This window comes from Haliotis cracherodii, unplaced genomic scaffold (genome assembly GCF_022045235.1).
Source record: "Haliotis cracherodii isolate W230 unplaced genomic scaffold, xgHalCrac1.p SCAF_1, whole genome shotgun sequence".
NCBI lineage: Eukaryota > Metazoa > Mollusca > Gastropoda > Lepetellida > Haliotidae > Haliotis > Haliotis cracherodii.
Genome location: NW_027266264.1, coordinates 54794786 through 54813323, shown reverse-complemented (window position 1 = coordinate 54813323; position 18538 = coordinate 54794786). Strand labels below are relative to the sequence as shown.

General features: G+C 38.3%; 1 protein-coding gene across 1 annotated transcript; it reads right to left on the bottom strand.

The window, feature by feature from the left end:
* LOC139465714 (stimulated by retinoic acid gene 6 protein-like) lies at window positions 1-18117 on the bottom strand. The gene is made up of 18 exons (XM_071247536.1): window positions 17705-18117; window positions 14887-14990; window positions 13616-13698; window positions 13241-13383; window positions 12397-12517; window positions 11493-11553; window positions 10938-11057; window positions 10654-10727; window positions 8786-8894; window positions 7925-8063; window positions 5331-5406; window positions 5166-5241; window positions 4182-4230; window positions 3652-3772; window positions 2704-2820; window positions 2051-2214; window positions 1386-1514; window positions 1-413 (listed from the first exon to the last, which is right to left on the bottom strand). Exons 2-18 carry the CDS (start codon window positions 14974-14976, stop codon window positions 154-156), a joined length of 1932 nt encoding a protein of 643 aa, XP_071103637.1. The 5' UTR covers window positions 14977-14990; window positions 17705-18117; the 3' UTR covers window positions 1-153.
* Between the last annotated feature and the right edge of the window lie 421 nt (window positions 18118-18538).

The window sequence follows — 18538 nt, the reverse complement described above, 5'->3', positions numbered from 1 at the left end:
TCAGGCAGACACTATCCCATCACATGCACTGTCCCATCACAAATACTGTCCTAATCACAAGCACTGTCCACTCACGACCACTGTCCCTACAAAAGTACTGTTCAGGCAAACACTATCCCATCACATGCACTGTTCAGAACAAGCATTGTCCCATCACAGATCAGAATGGCATTGAGAGGCTGCGTGATTAAGCAAAACATTCCTTCGGCTCGAAGCAAATTCCACAGAAGAACTGATTCCGTCATCAATGGGCCAGTCAATAGCACATTCAAGTTCCGCTTGAGGGATTCTGGTAAACCGACGTTTTTTGTTGGTTACACTCAGAACTCTTTTTCTTCTTTGAGCAAGTTCTGGGTTGTTGATAAGCGTGTAAGCCACAAGCCATCTTCTTAAAGCTTTGGTATTTCTTCTCACTGAAATCAGATCAGAGGAATGTTTTCATACTATTCCTGGTTTGAAATGGTATTAGTAGAATACACAAACTGAATACTATAGTAACACATAGAATATAGTCATATGATCATATTGCCTTTTGACTTTGTACCACATATAGGGTATGCCGAACACATTGTCCAAGGAGAAATAATGTTGTGTCCGGTTCTCTTTGTTTATATGGATCATTTTCACCTTACTTGTATTTTCCGCAAACATGCATTGCTTTCTGATGTATTACAATATTTGAACAATAAATATTGATTATTAAGGGCCGTGGACAATAGCTATTGATCTAGAGCTACGTTATGTTCGACGTCAAATATATATGGGCAAGTGTTGGCAATGTTGTAATACAAGAGACAAAATCCTTTCCTTATTCTTCAGAAATCCATAGTGCGATCCCGACTAAATCATGATCATGTGTTTATGTATCACTATCAAAGAGGGATGATACCAGGTGTTCACAAAAAGGTGAGCGTACATGTGTCCTGTCCCACCGATGGCACCCGTCAAAGCACATTCGCCTGAAGAACGTTGCAGTAGATACAGCATTATATTGCGGTTGCTCTACAAGATCAGATGGTGGACAGGTAACGGTTTTTACTACTGATTTCGCTGCAATGAAATTGACTCCTTCAGTGTAGCTGCAGCATTACTGACAGGCACAGTGTTACCGATTATTGGTATTAATGCATGGTGGTTGACTCGGCACACTAAATATTCGGGTTAAACACAATACATAAAATGTGAAATCCATTCTCAGTTTACCTCGAGGTGGCATAGAAGAATCTCACTACAATGTGGTGTATATTTTTAAAACCATACTCACTGCTCACGTATACCAATATATACCACATGATATATAATGTGTTAATATATATGTTACCCCTATTATAGTGTTTATTGACACCCAACACACGAATAAAACGGTAACGGTAAATAAAACGTACCCGGTGTCTGATATGTGTGCTGATGTCCATCCTTATCCAGAGCTGTCAGTAACAGGTCACAGAAGACTCTCAACATCGGGTGGTTGTGTGCGTTCTCCACGTGCAGCATGGAGATGTACGACAGATAGCCTATATGTGAGAAGAAACCGTTATTAATGATGTGCGTTGGCGTGCATGAGGGTGGCTAATACTTGAGAGAGAAAGTACCTCAGGTTAACGCTCTCACAATATATAGTTGTTAAAATTAAATAGGTAATAGAATGTAGTGTGAAATAACTATTTGTCTTCCCCTTTCACTGTAAATGGTATCTTGAAGCGGTGGCCGACAAAATCTCGTCAATAAAAACTGAGTTAGACGGCTGGGCCATTTGTACCCCTCCTTAAAAGAGCATATATTGGGGGCATTGCGGAGGCCAAAGGCGACGCAAATCACTGTAACGCATTACCTTCATAGCCGAGCATGGATCTGCTAGATATTGATTTAAAGCCAAATTCGTCTACATTACCATTCTGTGACCTGTACATGTGCTTCTTCCAGCACAGGTCCTTCCTCATAAGCAGGTACATTGTCCTATCATTGAAATACCGTTCAACTGCTATGAAGAAAGATTTTTCATAAGGATAACGACTGATAATATAAAGGTTAAACAACAGCCTTGACATACCTTTGTCTCTGTGTTCCCAGCCCCTTGCATATATGCTGTGATCCAGCCGACCAACCATAAAGACACCAAGAATGAACCCTTGTAGAATTCTCCAGAAACACGAAAATATTCCAATGGCCAGATTTCCGAACAAGGCGTAGTAATTAAAGCATTCATAAAAGCGCCTGAAATTATATTGAAGTTATCTTCAACGTGTGACTTAATGATCTGTAATTGGATCTGTTCATGATCAGGTTATTGGAAACACTGTGTTGGCCCTAAAACACACGTTTTCGTGGTATGGTTTGATTATTGTTATTGAACCTATCACTTCGAAATTGATTGAGCAATATTCCAACAATAGCACGGTGTGGACGCCAGAAGTGAGCAGCACACATTTTACTCATAAAGGGAATCAAACCCGGACTTTCGGGGTGATGAGCGAACCCTAGGCTTCCCAAAAATCCCCACTTAGACAGACAACTCCAAACTCTAGTGAGTGAATCAATAATGTACGCCGCAGTCAACAATATTTGAGTGGGTGACATCCTAAGAACATACATCCAGGCCACACATTGTGTCCACCTGGTCCTCATTTATATGTCCCTGAATCACCACAGGGTCTTTAAACAGTAAGGTTGAGATTACTATTGAGACTGAAACTTTTACAGTACCTGTTGTCCACATTTAGAGGAGGTGTGTCATCTGTTACCTTGATCTTCTCTTGCATCAGTACACATTTGGCAAGGACAACTTGTAGATAGAACAACAGCAACGCCATGGCTGGAACACTTGTACAAAAAACAACTTTCAATAACTTTCAATAAATCAAAACTCCTGAAAGTATCAATATGTCAGCTGAATGTTTACAAATATTTATTTGTTTTTCTTTAATGTTTATTTGAAAAGCGCCCCTTGGTATATTCCTAATCCATCATGTCATGTGTTTGTGAAATGGTGATATAATTGCATAAATACATATTGTAATTGTCAAATACGGAATGACTTTTCAAATTTCAGAATTAGCTAGGGTGTTTTTATGTCTTTTTTAATATGACAACGTTTGTACCAACGCTCAAAGCGGTGTTTTGTAGTGTTAATTGGAGTATCAATAAAAGCAGTTATTCATATACATGATGTATATTATGTATGTACAAGTATGTTTTTTTTCAATTAATCAAAGTATACACCTTTTTATATGAACACATGTCATAATTATCACACCGATTTCTCCCCGTGGGGATTTCGTGTCACCAGCAACTGATGCTGGACGTGAGAGGCGGCCAAATGAATCGGGTAGTCAGGCTCGGTGATTAGGTTGATAGCGTGTCATCGTACCCCGACGGTGTAGATCGTTGCACACAAAAGTCATATTACTGCTGGTCCAGACTCGCCGTCATATCATGCTGCCATCATACAGCTGGGATATTGCTGATTGCGGCGTTAAACAACAAACACAAAACAAAAATTATACAGAATCATGAAGAGGCCCAAAAGGACATTTAACATTCCTTACCCTTTGTAACAGTGATTATGGCACTGTTTTTGGCACATGTGTTGACACGAATCTGTATTAAACTACCTTATTCTTTGCACTGTAGTGTTCACACAACTAGATGTACCTTATTGTTTGTAACAGCCATAAAAGAACAGCTGTCAGGATGTGATTGATAATGGTCAGATATATCACGTAGGTGAGCATCGAGCCCACGACCAAAAGTGCAATAAACAGCAGGCCAAACCCTGCAAAATAGAATACACAAAATTAATGAATTTATTTACAATATAAGTATTACAGAGAACATTATTATTTGAGTGCATGTATATGACAGGAAACACATACAGTGAAACCTCGCTAGTCCGGTCCGTTAATACTGAAACGTCACCTTCCGGACGATCTTGTTGGAAGCGGTTACATGACATGTATACAAAGTGACTTCAGTACCAAAGATCCGTTAATCCGGAAACGTGTTAATCCGGACAAAAACGGTCCGGAGGTTTAAATATCTTATCAACATTAACTTGAAATCGCATGTCATATTATCCATCTTACATTTCGACGTGCTTCAGCATCTAGACCTATCCAATATTGCTACGTAACATTTGGGAGAAAATAAACATATCAGTGACTAAAATAATTTGAAGCTGTTACCCCACAACATGTATGCAACTTGATATCCAGGAAAGCGCATGCTGCTGGCCTGAAAGCAGAAAAAGGAAAATATACATTCTTCTTTTCAAATAAACCATTGCAAAAACAAGTAAATATAACCAGGGCCCGTTTATCAGGGCATACTTCTTCAGGGTGATGTCTGTTGCAGAAAAGACGCACAAGGACCAGGGCCCTTTTTGGTCCACTGAAAAGTTAAAAATTGTCAGACATGTTCAAATTTTCAAATGATCAAGATTATTTCCCGGGAACAAAAGAGCCCTTATGAAACCTTGTTTATGAGTATAATTAAAGGGACATCACAACGTAACGAAATTTCTTTGATTCGTAAATGGGTCTATCCAAACGATTTCACTTCAAACGGTATATTCCAATTATGAGTTTCACTACATAAGACCCACTAAGCTTTGAATATTCGATTACTATAAGTCTAGCTATAGGTTCAACTACCAGATACATAATCAAGGGTACTGACTGAGTCAAATGTCTGTGAGCGGGTTTATGCCGAATTAGCAAAAGTGCCCAAGAGATCATCCGACAGGATTTTAAGTATACCTACGTCGGGAACTCTGGTATTTCGCCTGATGAGCGAACGCTTTATTTATCCTTTATTTCCCCCACGTCCTTAAATAGTTGTAACATATATAATCAAAGCCAATAAGCTATTTACATAATTTTCATCGATTCGTATAATTTTCACTGCTGTTTGCCTTTTACACGCAATAGGAATTATTTTATCGGATAATAGACTGATTATTCTCTGGCGTTATATTTTACTATTTTATTGGAAGGGCAATACTTCTCATTGAAAATATATAGGACCCAGTCTCAAATGAATAATGAGACTGGTTATTCTCTTGCCCTGACGTTTTATAGCATACTGGCAGGGTAATACCTCTCACTGAGCACAGGCATGTTTTCCGTTGCGACCATCTATCTCACTAGGTATAATGTTAATATACATACCATCATTATATGTGGTTTCGGCAGTTGATCGAGAATGAAACTCTTGTTTCCCCGAAACATGCGCAGCAAATGACGTCTGAAAATAGAACAGGATCATGATGGTCTTCCAATGAATTAATGACAGCTTAATCAGTTTAATTGGATCGACAGGAGCCCATCGTTTACCTGTAGCTCTTCATAAACAGGTAGATGTAGAATACAGTGACTATCACACATACGATCGTTGTGATGTAGAACACGCCTACAACACAGGAAACAAACTGCGTCAAATTTCGCATCAGGAAGACAATAATTGATTTTTGCTTAATACTAAGCATCTTCCTCCGAAGTATTCATATGTGTCAAACGGGTTCTTCAAAATAAAACATTCAACACATGGCAAAAGAGATACATGTGAGGATAAAATGGTTTAATTACGAAAATATATAAAGCATAGAAACCCAATGTGTCTGTTAAAAATTGTATCAGATGTGACCATTACTACTCTGAATGTGTCATATAGGCTTACATATGGGCTTACAACAAGGTTGCTTTGTAAGTCCATACCTTTTGTCGTTTTCCGTTTAAAAACTGTTTGTAAAGGTAAGCGATGCGTACATATATTTGCTAGGTATTGAGGAAATATTAATGGTACACTGTATTTGCTGATGATATCATTCGTTCTCAATAAATGTACTGCAGGGTTTTTTATTTTGACAGTTAATCTAAACAAAACATGGCTCAAAACCTGTAAACATATGGGCATAAAATTTTCTTGTACTCCTATTTATCTTCCTCCAACATATGTACATCTGATTTAGTCACTGGAGAAAACAAATTCAAAATTAACTGACTATGATAGATAATATAGATACCTCTATGTGATGCTTTAAGTATTGGGTGTCCAATCGCAAAACATGAAATATAATTACTTGTGAAATGCCCGTTTCATAAACGCTAACGTTAAAGAGGTTTCCCAAAACGACGATAATTTGTTATTTCACCTGAATAATATTGGGCTTAGAACATGGGCTTAAATACGTATTTTTTAAATATACAGAGTTATTAAATACATGTATTTTTATACAGAAGTGGGATTATAAATGAATTCGAGCTCAAGACATGTGCTGTATATAGTGTATAAATCTTTATTAGAAGGTGAAAAGAATTGTCCATCATAACAGACGAAACTCTTAAAAAAAACTTTCTTACATGTTCAGACCTGAGATAATGAAGACAGATATAACTTAAACACACAGAAAAACAAAGAGACGAAGTTATGTATGTACATTCTCCTTTGAGGATGAAAACAATATATCGTATGATATAATTTAAAAAATCAACACCAGAGAATAATTAGTCTCGATTGTCTGTCGCAACAGATTCAATTGTGGTACATGTAAAGGTACAGGTGTCCTGCTCTACGGTAGGATCCGTCAATATATGTGCTAATATAAACTATTTTGTAAAACATTTCCCCGCTATATACACTGGCCTGGTCAAGCATTTACCCTTTTACTTATACTTATACTTCACTCTATGAAGGTTCATACTCCAATGAACTCACACAAAGTGAAAGTCAGTTCTTATAATTTTTTCATCACAATTTCTTACCTCAAAGGATGTAGGCCAAGATCTAAACACAATTTCATTTACATACGAGTGACTTCATGTTTACACTGACAGCCATGCAACAACCAGCTATTTCGCGGAGTAAAATAGTTCCTCAAAAAGAGAGGTGACATGGGCGTACGGATGCACAACTTGCTCTTCAGAAACATCTTACGCAGCACATGTGTTCAAATCATATCCTCATTAGATGAGAAAGGTCTGTAAAGAACTACCTCAGTAAGTCGGTCACAATGACAGCGCGTCGTAATACATTTACATCAAGTACAAGACGTCAAAATGGCAGACACGATAAACGTGACGGGAGAGATTTCCGAAGTTGTTAATGAACGTGTGCCTGTTACATGTGTACGTCATCATTGATCAACTGGCCGATCATTGAAAGGTGAATAAAGATGCGTCAAACAGACACTAAGGTAAATTCATAGATTGCTGGAGACGGTCAATGTCAGCCTTGGCACGGATCGAGTCGACACTACGATAGTTTAGATGTGCATTTCATCGTTTGTTCATTAGCAGGATATTCGTGAACAATCATGCAGTCACGCTCTCTGACATTTCTCAATGTATACTGAAACGCTGAGACCAAGAATAAAGGTTCTAAATGATCAGAAAGAACGCTTATGTGTGTTTTCGTGCTGGGGAATTCCCAGGGGTTTCCCCAGGAATGTGGAAGTAGTCCGTCAGTGTTTACGTCATTTAAAGAACATGATCTCGTGAAAAACGTATGAACGTCAAATTGTCGTTCATACACTTATGAACGTCAATTTCACGATCATGTGACCAACCTCTCGTCCAATGGAAAAGCCGTATATTGTGTAAACTTCAAATTAAAAAATTATATAATAATGCATCGCACTTGCAAGAGCCGACATACACATAAACCTTCTATTGTACGTGCGCATTGGGCAAGCATCAAATGAAACGCAACATTCAAAGCGGAGGAGATACATGTACGTCATCCAGATATTTCTTATGAAGGAAGGGAGGCATTATTTGGCGTAATTAGGATTAAACAAACTCCCTACTGCCTTTGTGCATTTTCATTCACATCAGTCAAATGGATGTTTCATATAATTCTGGAGTCGTGAAACAATGAAGAGAAGAATATTTCAAAAAGCGAACGAATAGCCCACTCCACAGTGTCATACCTGCAAGTAGATCAAATACAACCGGCGTCATCAAATAAAACCTGGTTTCACCGTAGGGAATTGAAAAATTCTGACCGACGAAATAAGGCTCTGACCAGATGGTAATTATAGAACCAACCAGAAGCAGGGCCAATCCAAGCTGGAAAAGAATCAATTTAATTATGTACATGCTCACATTCAAAACATAATTAAAAACGAAACCTAAGTTTAAGTTATAAATCTCTGTTTTCTGTGTGTCGACAACGTGGCGCCCTAGACGTCTTGCCCCCCATGCCCCCATATATGACGATTGTGATGATGGAAGCAGCGGTGACCCTTTGAATTCTTGGATTTGCCGAGGACTTCCATGTTGTTTCGAATGTGAACATTTTAACTATCTTCTTCATACACACATACACTTTAACCAAATAACAAGAGATAAATGAATTTCAAAATTAATGTACACTTTGGTATCAATTAGGGCGGCGGGATAGGCCAGTGGTTAAAGCATTCGCCCGTCACCCTGAAAGCCCGGAGACGAGTCTCCAAAAGGGTACAATGCATGAAGCATATTTCTGGAATATTCCTGTAAGCGGCGCAAAACCATACTCACTCACAGACCCTACGTGGGTACTGTGGGGAGTAATTGGATGCAACGATCATATGTATGATGATGACTGATCATAAATGAAATGGTTGAAACTTCCACCCGGGTGTTAGTGGATGTAGTATTCTCTGGTTTTAACAGCAACCCGTGTGTGCCCAGGTGTGGCATTACGTTGTTTCAACGTCCACCGCTCTACTAGTATAATGAGGTTTTAAATCAATAGACGTTGTATAATTAAACTATACATGGGTTCAAGATAACCGCATTCTACTTACTCTGTATAGAAGAACTAGTAGTATGAAGGCCACAGATATAATTCGTACAGGGTATTTGAATCCAGGCACGGATCTGTAGATCAGTTTATCACAGGTTGTCGTCTCTATGCTGAAATACAGTGTTATACAGTGCGCAACATCACGGTAGTTTGAAGGCTACAGATTTGATTTGATTACTGTTTTCATAAGAAAACCAAAACTGTCACTGATTATGTATTCTAATAAATGCTACATATCTGCGTGTTATAAATTATGCTACACTGATTTAGTTCTGCTGCCACTAGATGCTGTAGTTTGATATAGCGCCAGTTTGGCCTGTTACTATCAGTTCACTAAAATGCTATATGTCCACATGTCACTGTGCTAGCTATGGATTCATATATGCCAGAAGAATGATACATTTAAAAATGCATGTACCACTATAATTTTAAGTCCTTTAAGTGAATTTAATGCTATATTCCTACAGTACCACTATAAATGCTACAGTCCTACATGTTACTATAATGCTACCATCATAGATGTCACTATAATGTTACAATCCTAAGTACCTCTATAATGTTAGACTAACAAGCATACTGTATATAATTATAATATTACATACCTACATGGTTCGCAAGGCTACAGTCCTACATGTTCCTATAATGTTACGTACCTACATGGTTCTACAACGCTACAGTCCTACATTTTCCTATGTTACATACCTACATGGTTCTACAACGTTACAGTCCTACATTTTCCTATGTTACATACCTACATGGTTCTACAACGCTACAGTCCTACATGTTTCCATGTTACATACCTACATGGTTCTACAACGCTACAGCCCTACATTTTCCTATGTTACATACCTACATGGTTCTACAACGCTACAGTCCTACATTTTCCTATGTTAAATAGCTACATGGTTCTACAACGCTACAGTCCTACATTTTCCAATGTTACATACCTACATGGTTCGCAAGGCTACAGTCCAAATTTTTCCTATGTTACATACCTACATGGTTCTACAACGCTACAGTCCTACATTTTCCTATGTTACATACCTACATGGTTCTACAACGCTACAGTCCTACATTTTCCTATGTTACATACCCACGTGGTTCGCAAGGCTACAGTTCTACATGTTCCCATGTTACATACCTACATGGTTCTACAACGCTACAGTCCTACATGTTCCTATGTTACATACCTACATGGTTCTACAACGCTACAGTCCTACAGGTTCCTATGTTACATACCTACATGGTTCTACAACGCTACAGTCCTACAGGTTCCTATGTTACATACCTACATGGTTCTACAACGCTACAGTCCTACATGTTCCCATGTTACATACCTACATGGTTCGCAAGGCTACAGCTCTACATGTTCCCATGTTACATACCTACATGGTTCGCAAGGCTACAATCCTACATGTTCCAATGTTACATACCTACATGGTTCGTAAGGCTACAGTCCTACATGTTACGATGTTACATACCTACATAGTTCTACAACGCTACAGTCCTACATGTTCCTATTATGCTGCAGTCCTACATGTTCCTATTATATTACAATCCTACATGTTCCTATTATGCTAATCCTACATGCCAATATAAGCTACAGTCATACTTGTGACTAATGTGCTACAGTCATGCATGTCACTATACTGCTACAGTTCTACATATTACTAAAAGTCTCAGTCCAATATGTAACTATGATACTACAATCATTATGCCATAGTTATACTACAGTTTGCCATGCCTTTATAGTACTACAGTTTCACACTATTAAAGTGAATGAATTTCTCTTTCTGAAGGATTCTACAAGTCTCCATGCATATATAGTATCCTGCATGCCTCTATGAGTTCTTCCCGGAATTACGATACCTTGGGTCATAGTCTCTGTGTAGAACTAGACGCACATACTGCTGCTGGTGAGTGTACACCCGTTTCAGTGGCTCCTTTTGTATGTAAAAATATACATAAAATAGTCATATTTATTGTGTTAGCGGCATTATCAATGGTTATATCACACCAAAATGCTAAATAATATCGACATATTTTACAGCAATATTAAAAGAAACTGAATCAGTAAGTCGTTTACCGATAATCGATGAAAGTTCAATTAAAATTAGTCATAGAGAGGAAAAGGAAAATCCAATAGTACTCACAGTTATTATGTATGTGTTTGACCTGATGCACTCCGTGATGGCATGAAGGAACTTGAAGATAAGATACAAGAAGCACAGCACAACCGGGAGGTAGATGAGAACCGATACCGCTTGAATTACCTTTAAACGATGCCAGTTATTGAAAGATATATCTGATATTCATGATTCGCCATTTTGGATTTTGAGTGAGTTAGGGTTTAAAGGCAGCCATCTAGCATTCATTGAGGGCGCTGCATTATGCCAAAACGAAACTTAAAATAGTTGATGCTATTTAGAGATTTGTTCAATATAGTATGTAGTTATAACAATGAAATGAAAAGAGAATTCAAACATATTTATATCGCGTGTTCAGCCTTTGGATCTCGTTCGATTGTTAACTTTAACGTGTCCTTGAAACAACATATCGGTTCACATGACATATATACTTAACCTGGAAGGTAAAGGGACACATTGAATTTAGTTAAACCTTAAGGCACGCCTATGTAACTAATCTGAATAACATATACTTGGCACTTGGACCATCGTGATGTGTTTTTAAATCGGTATGACTCTTACCGTTAGTGCTTGGACAATTTGGCAGTAGGTCTGTACGGCCTCAGCAGACGTACTGCCTAAGCTGCAATATTAAAAAAAGTGCGTAAGTCAAGCAGCATGTGATGATGATGATGATGATGATGATGATGATGATGATGATGATGATCGAGTTTATATGCAGTATGTTAAAAAAGACCAGCAATGACCAGAGGAAGTCGGCTGGCTTCAAAAAGTGAAACAGAATGCTTTCTGTTCGCTGCTCAGTAACAGTCAATTCCCATTCGAATCCATCAATGTGTGATTTGTGCATCACAATGTAAATATGAAATGTAGATTATGCAATGAATATAATGAGACTGTCCAACACATAATCAGTGGATACAATAAATTGATAAATGCAAAGAAATCTTTTTGATGTAATTGAATCCTCTGTCCCTATTCACACAAATGTGATTCACATGAATCAGGAATAACATGGCAAATATTACGACCTCGCTAATGAAATGTCTCGCTTGCATCCAAGGTACCATCGTTCTCGGCGCCTTAGGTTTGGTACCTCCCAATCTGTTGACTGACATAGTCGAGGACCCGAGCTGGCTGCCTTGAACACGGCCCTTCTAATACTCTTGGTAATGCAGAAGGCTGTGGTGATGGGACGTCTTCATATTTTCCGAAAAGTTCGTGGTGGGTTCGACAAGGTAGCGTTTCCATCCATCCATCCATCCATCCATCCATCCACGTATCAGATTTAAAATGCCAAGAGCTAGCGTTATAGGAGCTACATCGGTATTACTAAATTGCATTTATCCTTTAACAAGTTTCTACAAATTATGGTTAAAATTTATCAGGAGATCCATATAAGCTGTTCAGGGGATATATGTTGTGATTTCAGCACATCGACGGATGTAAACAACAGATAACTTACAGTATCGAACTATATGTGACACCGAGAACTGCCCCAGCCAGCTTGTGTCGTGTCGAAATACAGGCGAACAGTGGAAAACATGTGATGCAGGCCTCCAGAACTCGTAACTGCAACACCAGTGCTGGAATAGACCAGATCAAGCTTTTACTGAACCTCCGAAAAGTTCAATAGCATCATAAAAATATAGATGATTAACGTACGTGGGATGTCAGATGAAGCAGGAAGTAAAGTGAGGCTTGGGCCCCATTGCATTATGACTACATCTGTCATGACTACATCATTTAGGTGATTCCTGATGTCTTGATTTTGTCCCTCTTACAGTAATGGAATTGTGCTTCTTTTTGGCTTGATAGTTTTCCTTTTTTTCATGTCATTGTGCTTCTCGTTGTTATGCCATTCTGCTTCTTCGTAACTATCATGGCATTGTGTTATTTACTGCTATGATATTATGCGAGACGGTAACTTGCTGTACAAAGTAGTAAATAAGTGATACGTGTCTATATAATATCATAATGCAACTGTGCTTCTTGCTGTCATAACACTGCTAGCTCTCATGGCATTGCTTCTCGCCGTCATGTTATTGTGCTTATTGTTCAGTCTCATTCCACTGTCCTATTCTTGCCGTCATAGCGATGTGCGTCTTGTGTCAAATGACTGCTTCTTGTTGTCACGCCTATATGCTTGTGCTTATGCTTGTTATTTTGACAACTTATGATTTTTGACAGCTAATGTAAGCTTTCTTTCGGGAAATGATGATAGGTATGAGATGCCCGTAGATCCGCCACCATCTGGAATTCCCCGGATCCACCTGTGGTACATAAAGAAAATTATAGGGGAGACCCACCCGCAGCCCACAAAGGATCCGGAACGTTGAAGGAGTCAGTTGTATACGACTTCGTGAACAATGTTGAGATGATGTTGATGACGGCTCCGAAGGCTGCAGCGTATGAGAAACGGTTGTCGTAGCCATCTAGTAGAGGAAGAGGACTGGAAAGGCAAAGTAACCATATATTAGACTGATGGTTCTCCTTTTAAAATTGAAACATACATGTAAGGTAAGCACTTCATCACATAACTTGATACTACCCATGAGATGCCCCTGTTCAGGCCCCAAACACCATTAATCCTTGTAAGGGCTGACTTGTATTTATCACATGATAAATGTATAATGAAGATGCCATACTAGTATACGCAGAGCTGGACAGGTATTGATACTCACACAATCAATGCCGGCCTTCCTCCACACACTTCTGGGTGGAATCTTCGCTTCTCCAGAAGCGCTAGAATGAGGATCATGCCAGCCTGGGAAGAAATGCCCGTTGTTACTTAAGACGAAATTGAGAATTGGCAGTTCATTGGAGTATGAACCTTCATAGAGGCTCCGACATTCATACAGTTTGGCCCTCATTCTATTCAATTCAGACCCCAACGAACGCACGCAAACTGACTGCCAATTCTTATATTTCTTATATCCTTATTTCGTTCCTCGATATAACAACCCACTGTATCGCTGGGGAAAATAGTCCTTCAAACAAGAGATGACATGTGTGAATGTAAGCTCAAATTGCCATACAGTAATATATTTTGTAGTTTGGTTACAACAAATATATCTCAATATATGATCATTTGGTGAGACATTTCTTCTGGGTGTCAGTGACAGTGGCAATGCGTCGAGATTGCAGTTGCTTAAAGTACAGTGTCAAAATGGTCGACACTATTAACGTGTCAAGGCTTCACACCCTTTCAAAGACAAGGTATAATAACATGTATCCCAAAAGATGACCGTGATAGATGAATTATGAAGGATATGACATCCATTAAGTTTGCCCAATGTCGATTTTGAAGTCAAACACGTATTAACCGATATAATAAACTCAAACAGGTTTTTTGAAAAACAGATTTATAGGTGATAATACTAGAATTTGTTGAATCATTGCTAAATGAATCAAATTCCGGGATTTGTCATTATAGTTGTCTTTGAAAAAAATTAGTCACTGTCGAATGGGAATGTATTGATAAGCTGTTGAAGCATTTAATTTCGGCCTTTCCCTTAGAAAAGGGGTTTTAATTATAATTGATATCATTAATTCAATTCATGAACATATAACTTGCTGTTACATTACTGGTAAATCCATTTTAGTGATAGCCCGAATAATCAGTTTTCAGATTATGATATCAATAATGTCTTCGTGTTAAATGCATTAACTGCGATAAGAATTTCGTTTTTTTGATAGCAGTTATTCAGTAACTACTATCAATGTTTTTATTGAGTAAATTATATCATTAACTACCAAAATATACTTCTTAGAATGATGTAATTAATTCTTTGATTGATATCATCAATTCATTTCAAGATATCATCCATTTTTTATCGATATCATTAACTCATTTCTTGATATCAATAAAAAAGTACTGATAACATTCAATGAATAATGATATCATCAAATGCATTACTGTTATAAGTAAATCGGTAAACCACTTTGAACTCACCGCAAGGAGGGTGATGTAATGGTTGAACGCCGATACATCAATGAGGTCCGCACAGGCAGGGAGCGTTTGGTTGCTTATTATTGACGCCATCACTGTCGTGGAAGCTGAAATTATATTGTTTGTTTTCTTTAATTATTGTCTGTGATTGTTGTTTAACACAGTACTCAGCAATATTCCAGCTTCATGACCACGGTCTGTAAATAATCGAGTCTGGACCAACAATTCCAGCGATTGACATCATGACCATCGATCAACTCAATTGTGTCACCGAGTTTGACCACCCATTCCGACAAGCAAAGGTTTTTTGGGGGCTGTACTCATACCCAGAATCCCCAAGGATAGAAAATGGAAAAAGGCACAATAAATGTGATGCAAATACATCCTTGGTGTTGATGAAAACAAAGTGATGGGGTTTGTGCAACATAAATACATCATGAGTGGAGACTAGGTTTACAAAATAAATTCACTCGGGGAAGACTACGCATAAAGCTTCTTATTTCATCGGTTTCCCCGTGAAAATAGATCCTCTGAATTTAGACATTTTGAATTAAAATTATTTTCATTAGGGATTGAGAGAGGGATATTGACAACCTGGTGCTTCCTTTGACACAAGAATCCCCTGTAACACGTGGCGGTTGAGATGATAGTAATGAGCATGTTGGAGTTTGTACGCGCACTTTAAATAATAATATTAAAAAACATATCTATATGAATGCTTCCAAATGAGTCGTTTACATATCTTGTCAAAGTGGACGAATATAATATGTTTATTTTTCTTGATTGAAACACGGCATCTGATAAAGCGTTTTTCTATATTGATCATACCAGTGTCCGCTAACAGAATTGTAGTTGAAGACCGTGTCACAACCTTCACAACACACATAGCAAAAATAACGACAGTACATCACAACGTTACACAACACTACATAACAACGCAGCTCCTGTGAGCTTTGGGCCGACGTTATAGCAAATATAAGCCCTTGGTGCCACCTGATGAAGCTGATATTTTCATGACTTTCGAGATATCATATGTTCTGTACATACAGATATGTATGGAATATTTGTTAAAGAAAAAATAATATTACATAACATATTTTGTTAAAGTAATCAGTCACTTCGCAATATATCAGTATACCTTCTAACACATGCGTTTGTGGGTTTTTTAGCCTTCAATGCCACTATTGGACGTGTTCGGTAACAATTATGATATACCTGAGTACGCTTATTTTTCACCTGCGCATTATTTTATTATCTTTATAATCTTATTTATTATCTTTTGCCGGCGAATATCTGATTAGAATTAACAATTGAAGAATAAATGAAGGATATTAGGAAATATAAGATTGACTCGATATCTGTAGTGAATAGAGGTGTGAGTGAGTATTGTTTTACACCGATTTTAGCAATATTCCAGCAATATCAAGGCGGGGGATACCAGAAATGGGCTTCACACATTGTACCCATGAGGGAAATCAAACCCGGGTCTTCGGCGTGACGAGCGAACACTTTAATCATTTAGCTACCCACCGCCCCGATACATGTGGTACACTTTGAATGGATACTTAGTCACGTTCATGATACATGTAGTAACAACCGGTGTTTCCACCCCATTCGTCACCAATCGCCCCTTTCCGTAACCTGCTAGAAGACTCGTCCCCCTATCGATGAATGTTATGTGCGAAAATACAACAAACAAATCAGAATGCGTGTATGATTTCAAATTCTTCGTCAAAGAATCCCTCAGAAATAAGTTTTGATTTACATGTGTCTTGCATCTAAAAATATACCTAAGACACAGTTAAATCTGCTCAATCATACTGTATAATTCCGCATGTCCAGATGTGCTTTAACTTGCATCTGAAATATAATTATATAATATATGGGGAAATATATGTGAACCATAACGCAACGAGTTGACAATTGTTTTAGGTATGCCCGTTTGCGCTAAGACGGAAACCGGTCGCAAACATGGCCAAGAGAGGGGCACGAGTCGCTATTCGGCTTGTCCCGGAATAACACGAGTTGGTCACGAATGATTTCCACCCGTGTTTGAGAATTGTCATATCAGGATATTCTATATACCAACAAAATTGACACTGTAAGGAAATGTATAATAATCATTCTGATAAACTGTCGAGGCATGAGTTTTTTGCCTTCAGGTTCTTTACGAGACTGGATTCATTGTTTGATAGTTGAATGGAACTGCTCTTACACGTTTATCCAGAATGTGTGTTGCTATTTGATTTTATCTACATGTAATTAAATACAGCTCTTACGCATGAATTTTAAACAACACTAGGCTTGTCATTAAGAAAGGTAGGTTACAATCTGTGGTGGAAGTTTCGTAGCGATAGTTTCATCACTCGTCATGTTTAGTGAGTGAGTTTATACTTCACGTCACATCGGCAATATTTCAGCCGTACCGTGACGAAGTCATGTTTAGAAATTACATATGACGATTATGTAAATCAGTTTAAAAAATCGTCACTCTTAACTTGTGAGGCAAAGAATGGGCTTTACAAATTGCACGCATGTGGAGAAGGTTGTCAGTGTGTCGAATCAATATTTAACTCCACCACCCCAAGACTAACATGAAGCCAGCACTTTAGAGTTACTTCCCTTGGATCAACCGAGGCCGTTTTCTATAAACCTAATCTTAGTAAGTCTGTCGCCCTCGGAGGATGGGTATGTACACCAATACTTGTAACGAAAACAACCTCATAATAGGACACTCATATAACAACACATTTTAACACAGAAACATCATTTTCAGACACGAGAAAGTCAATTCAGGATAAGTATAAACCATGTTTCTTACCTCACTGTCACTGTTTTGTACTTATGTCCTGACGTATACACTAGACAGCACTACAGATTACACCATGAAGTATACATATGTCCAATAACATCCAGGTCCACAAAGCAATGTCACAACACTAACATACACAATGAATACGACCAGCTACGAATATCCGGCTCCGGCGTCTCTCGTTAACGAAGCGAAACATATGGCGGCCGCTAGCTGTCACCCCCGTCTGACCTACTTTAACTGCGAGGTGATAAGAAATCCTGTTACATAGTTTATCAGATTCACCGAAGGTGTAATTAAACTTGCGGTAACGTGACTGAATATTAACGATCGAAAGTACAATGGATGGCTGACAGAATAACTTTCCGAACCGCCCTTGTAATTGTACACTCTCCGTGAACTGGTACATATATACGCGGAAACATAGACTAATATACATTGAATGCAGTTGTACACGTTAGTTGGTGTTGCTCTATAAAGTAAAAACTCATGTTCCGGGTTCAGGTGAACTACCTCATATAACTGTTATCCGCTTGTGCCCCAAAATATTATTTTCATAGGTGGTTTGGTTAATGGTTTACTGGTATCACAAACACCACATAATTTATTTGAGTAAAATATTCTTATTAAGTGGTGACATGCATATATTAACCCGTTTGTTGCCAGGTAACAATACCCTTTACATTCCAATCGCTTTCAGGTATCGTGCATCATGCTGCTAGGGTGTACTCTCAATTCATCACATGACTACGGTGTATAGGTTTTCCTAAAAACTGATTAATATTAAGTCTTCACTCCCTAGGGCGGTCGAGTAGCCTAGTGGTTAAAGCTAGCGTTCGCTCG

What these genes read in the sequence shown, in the direction of transcription:
- LOC139465714 (XM_071247536.1), bottom strand. Translation starts at nt 14,976, where the DNA reads ATGGCGTCAATAATAAGCAACCAAACGCTCCCTGCCTGTGCGGACCTC. An exon ending in CGAAACCACATATAATGATG is followed by an intron (nt 4,231 to 5,165) that starts GTATGTATATTA and finishes TTCTGCTTTCAG; the next exon opens with GCCAGCAGCATGCGCTTTCC. An exon ending in CTGGGAACACAGAGACAAAG is followed by an intron (nt 1,515 to 2,050) that starts GTATGTCAAGGC and finishes TCTCACATATAG; the next exon opens with GCTATCTGTCGTACATCTCC.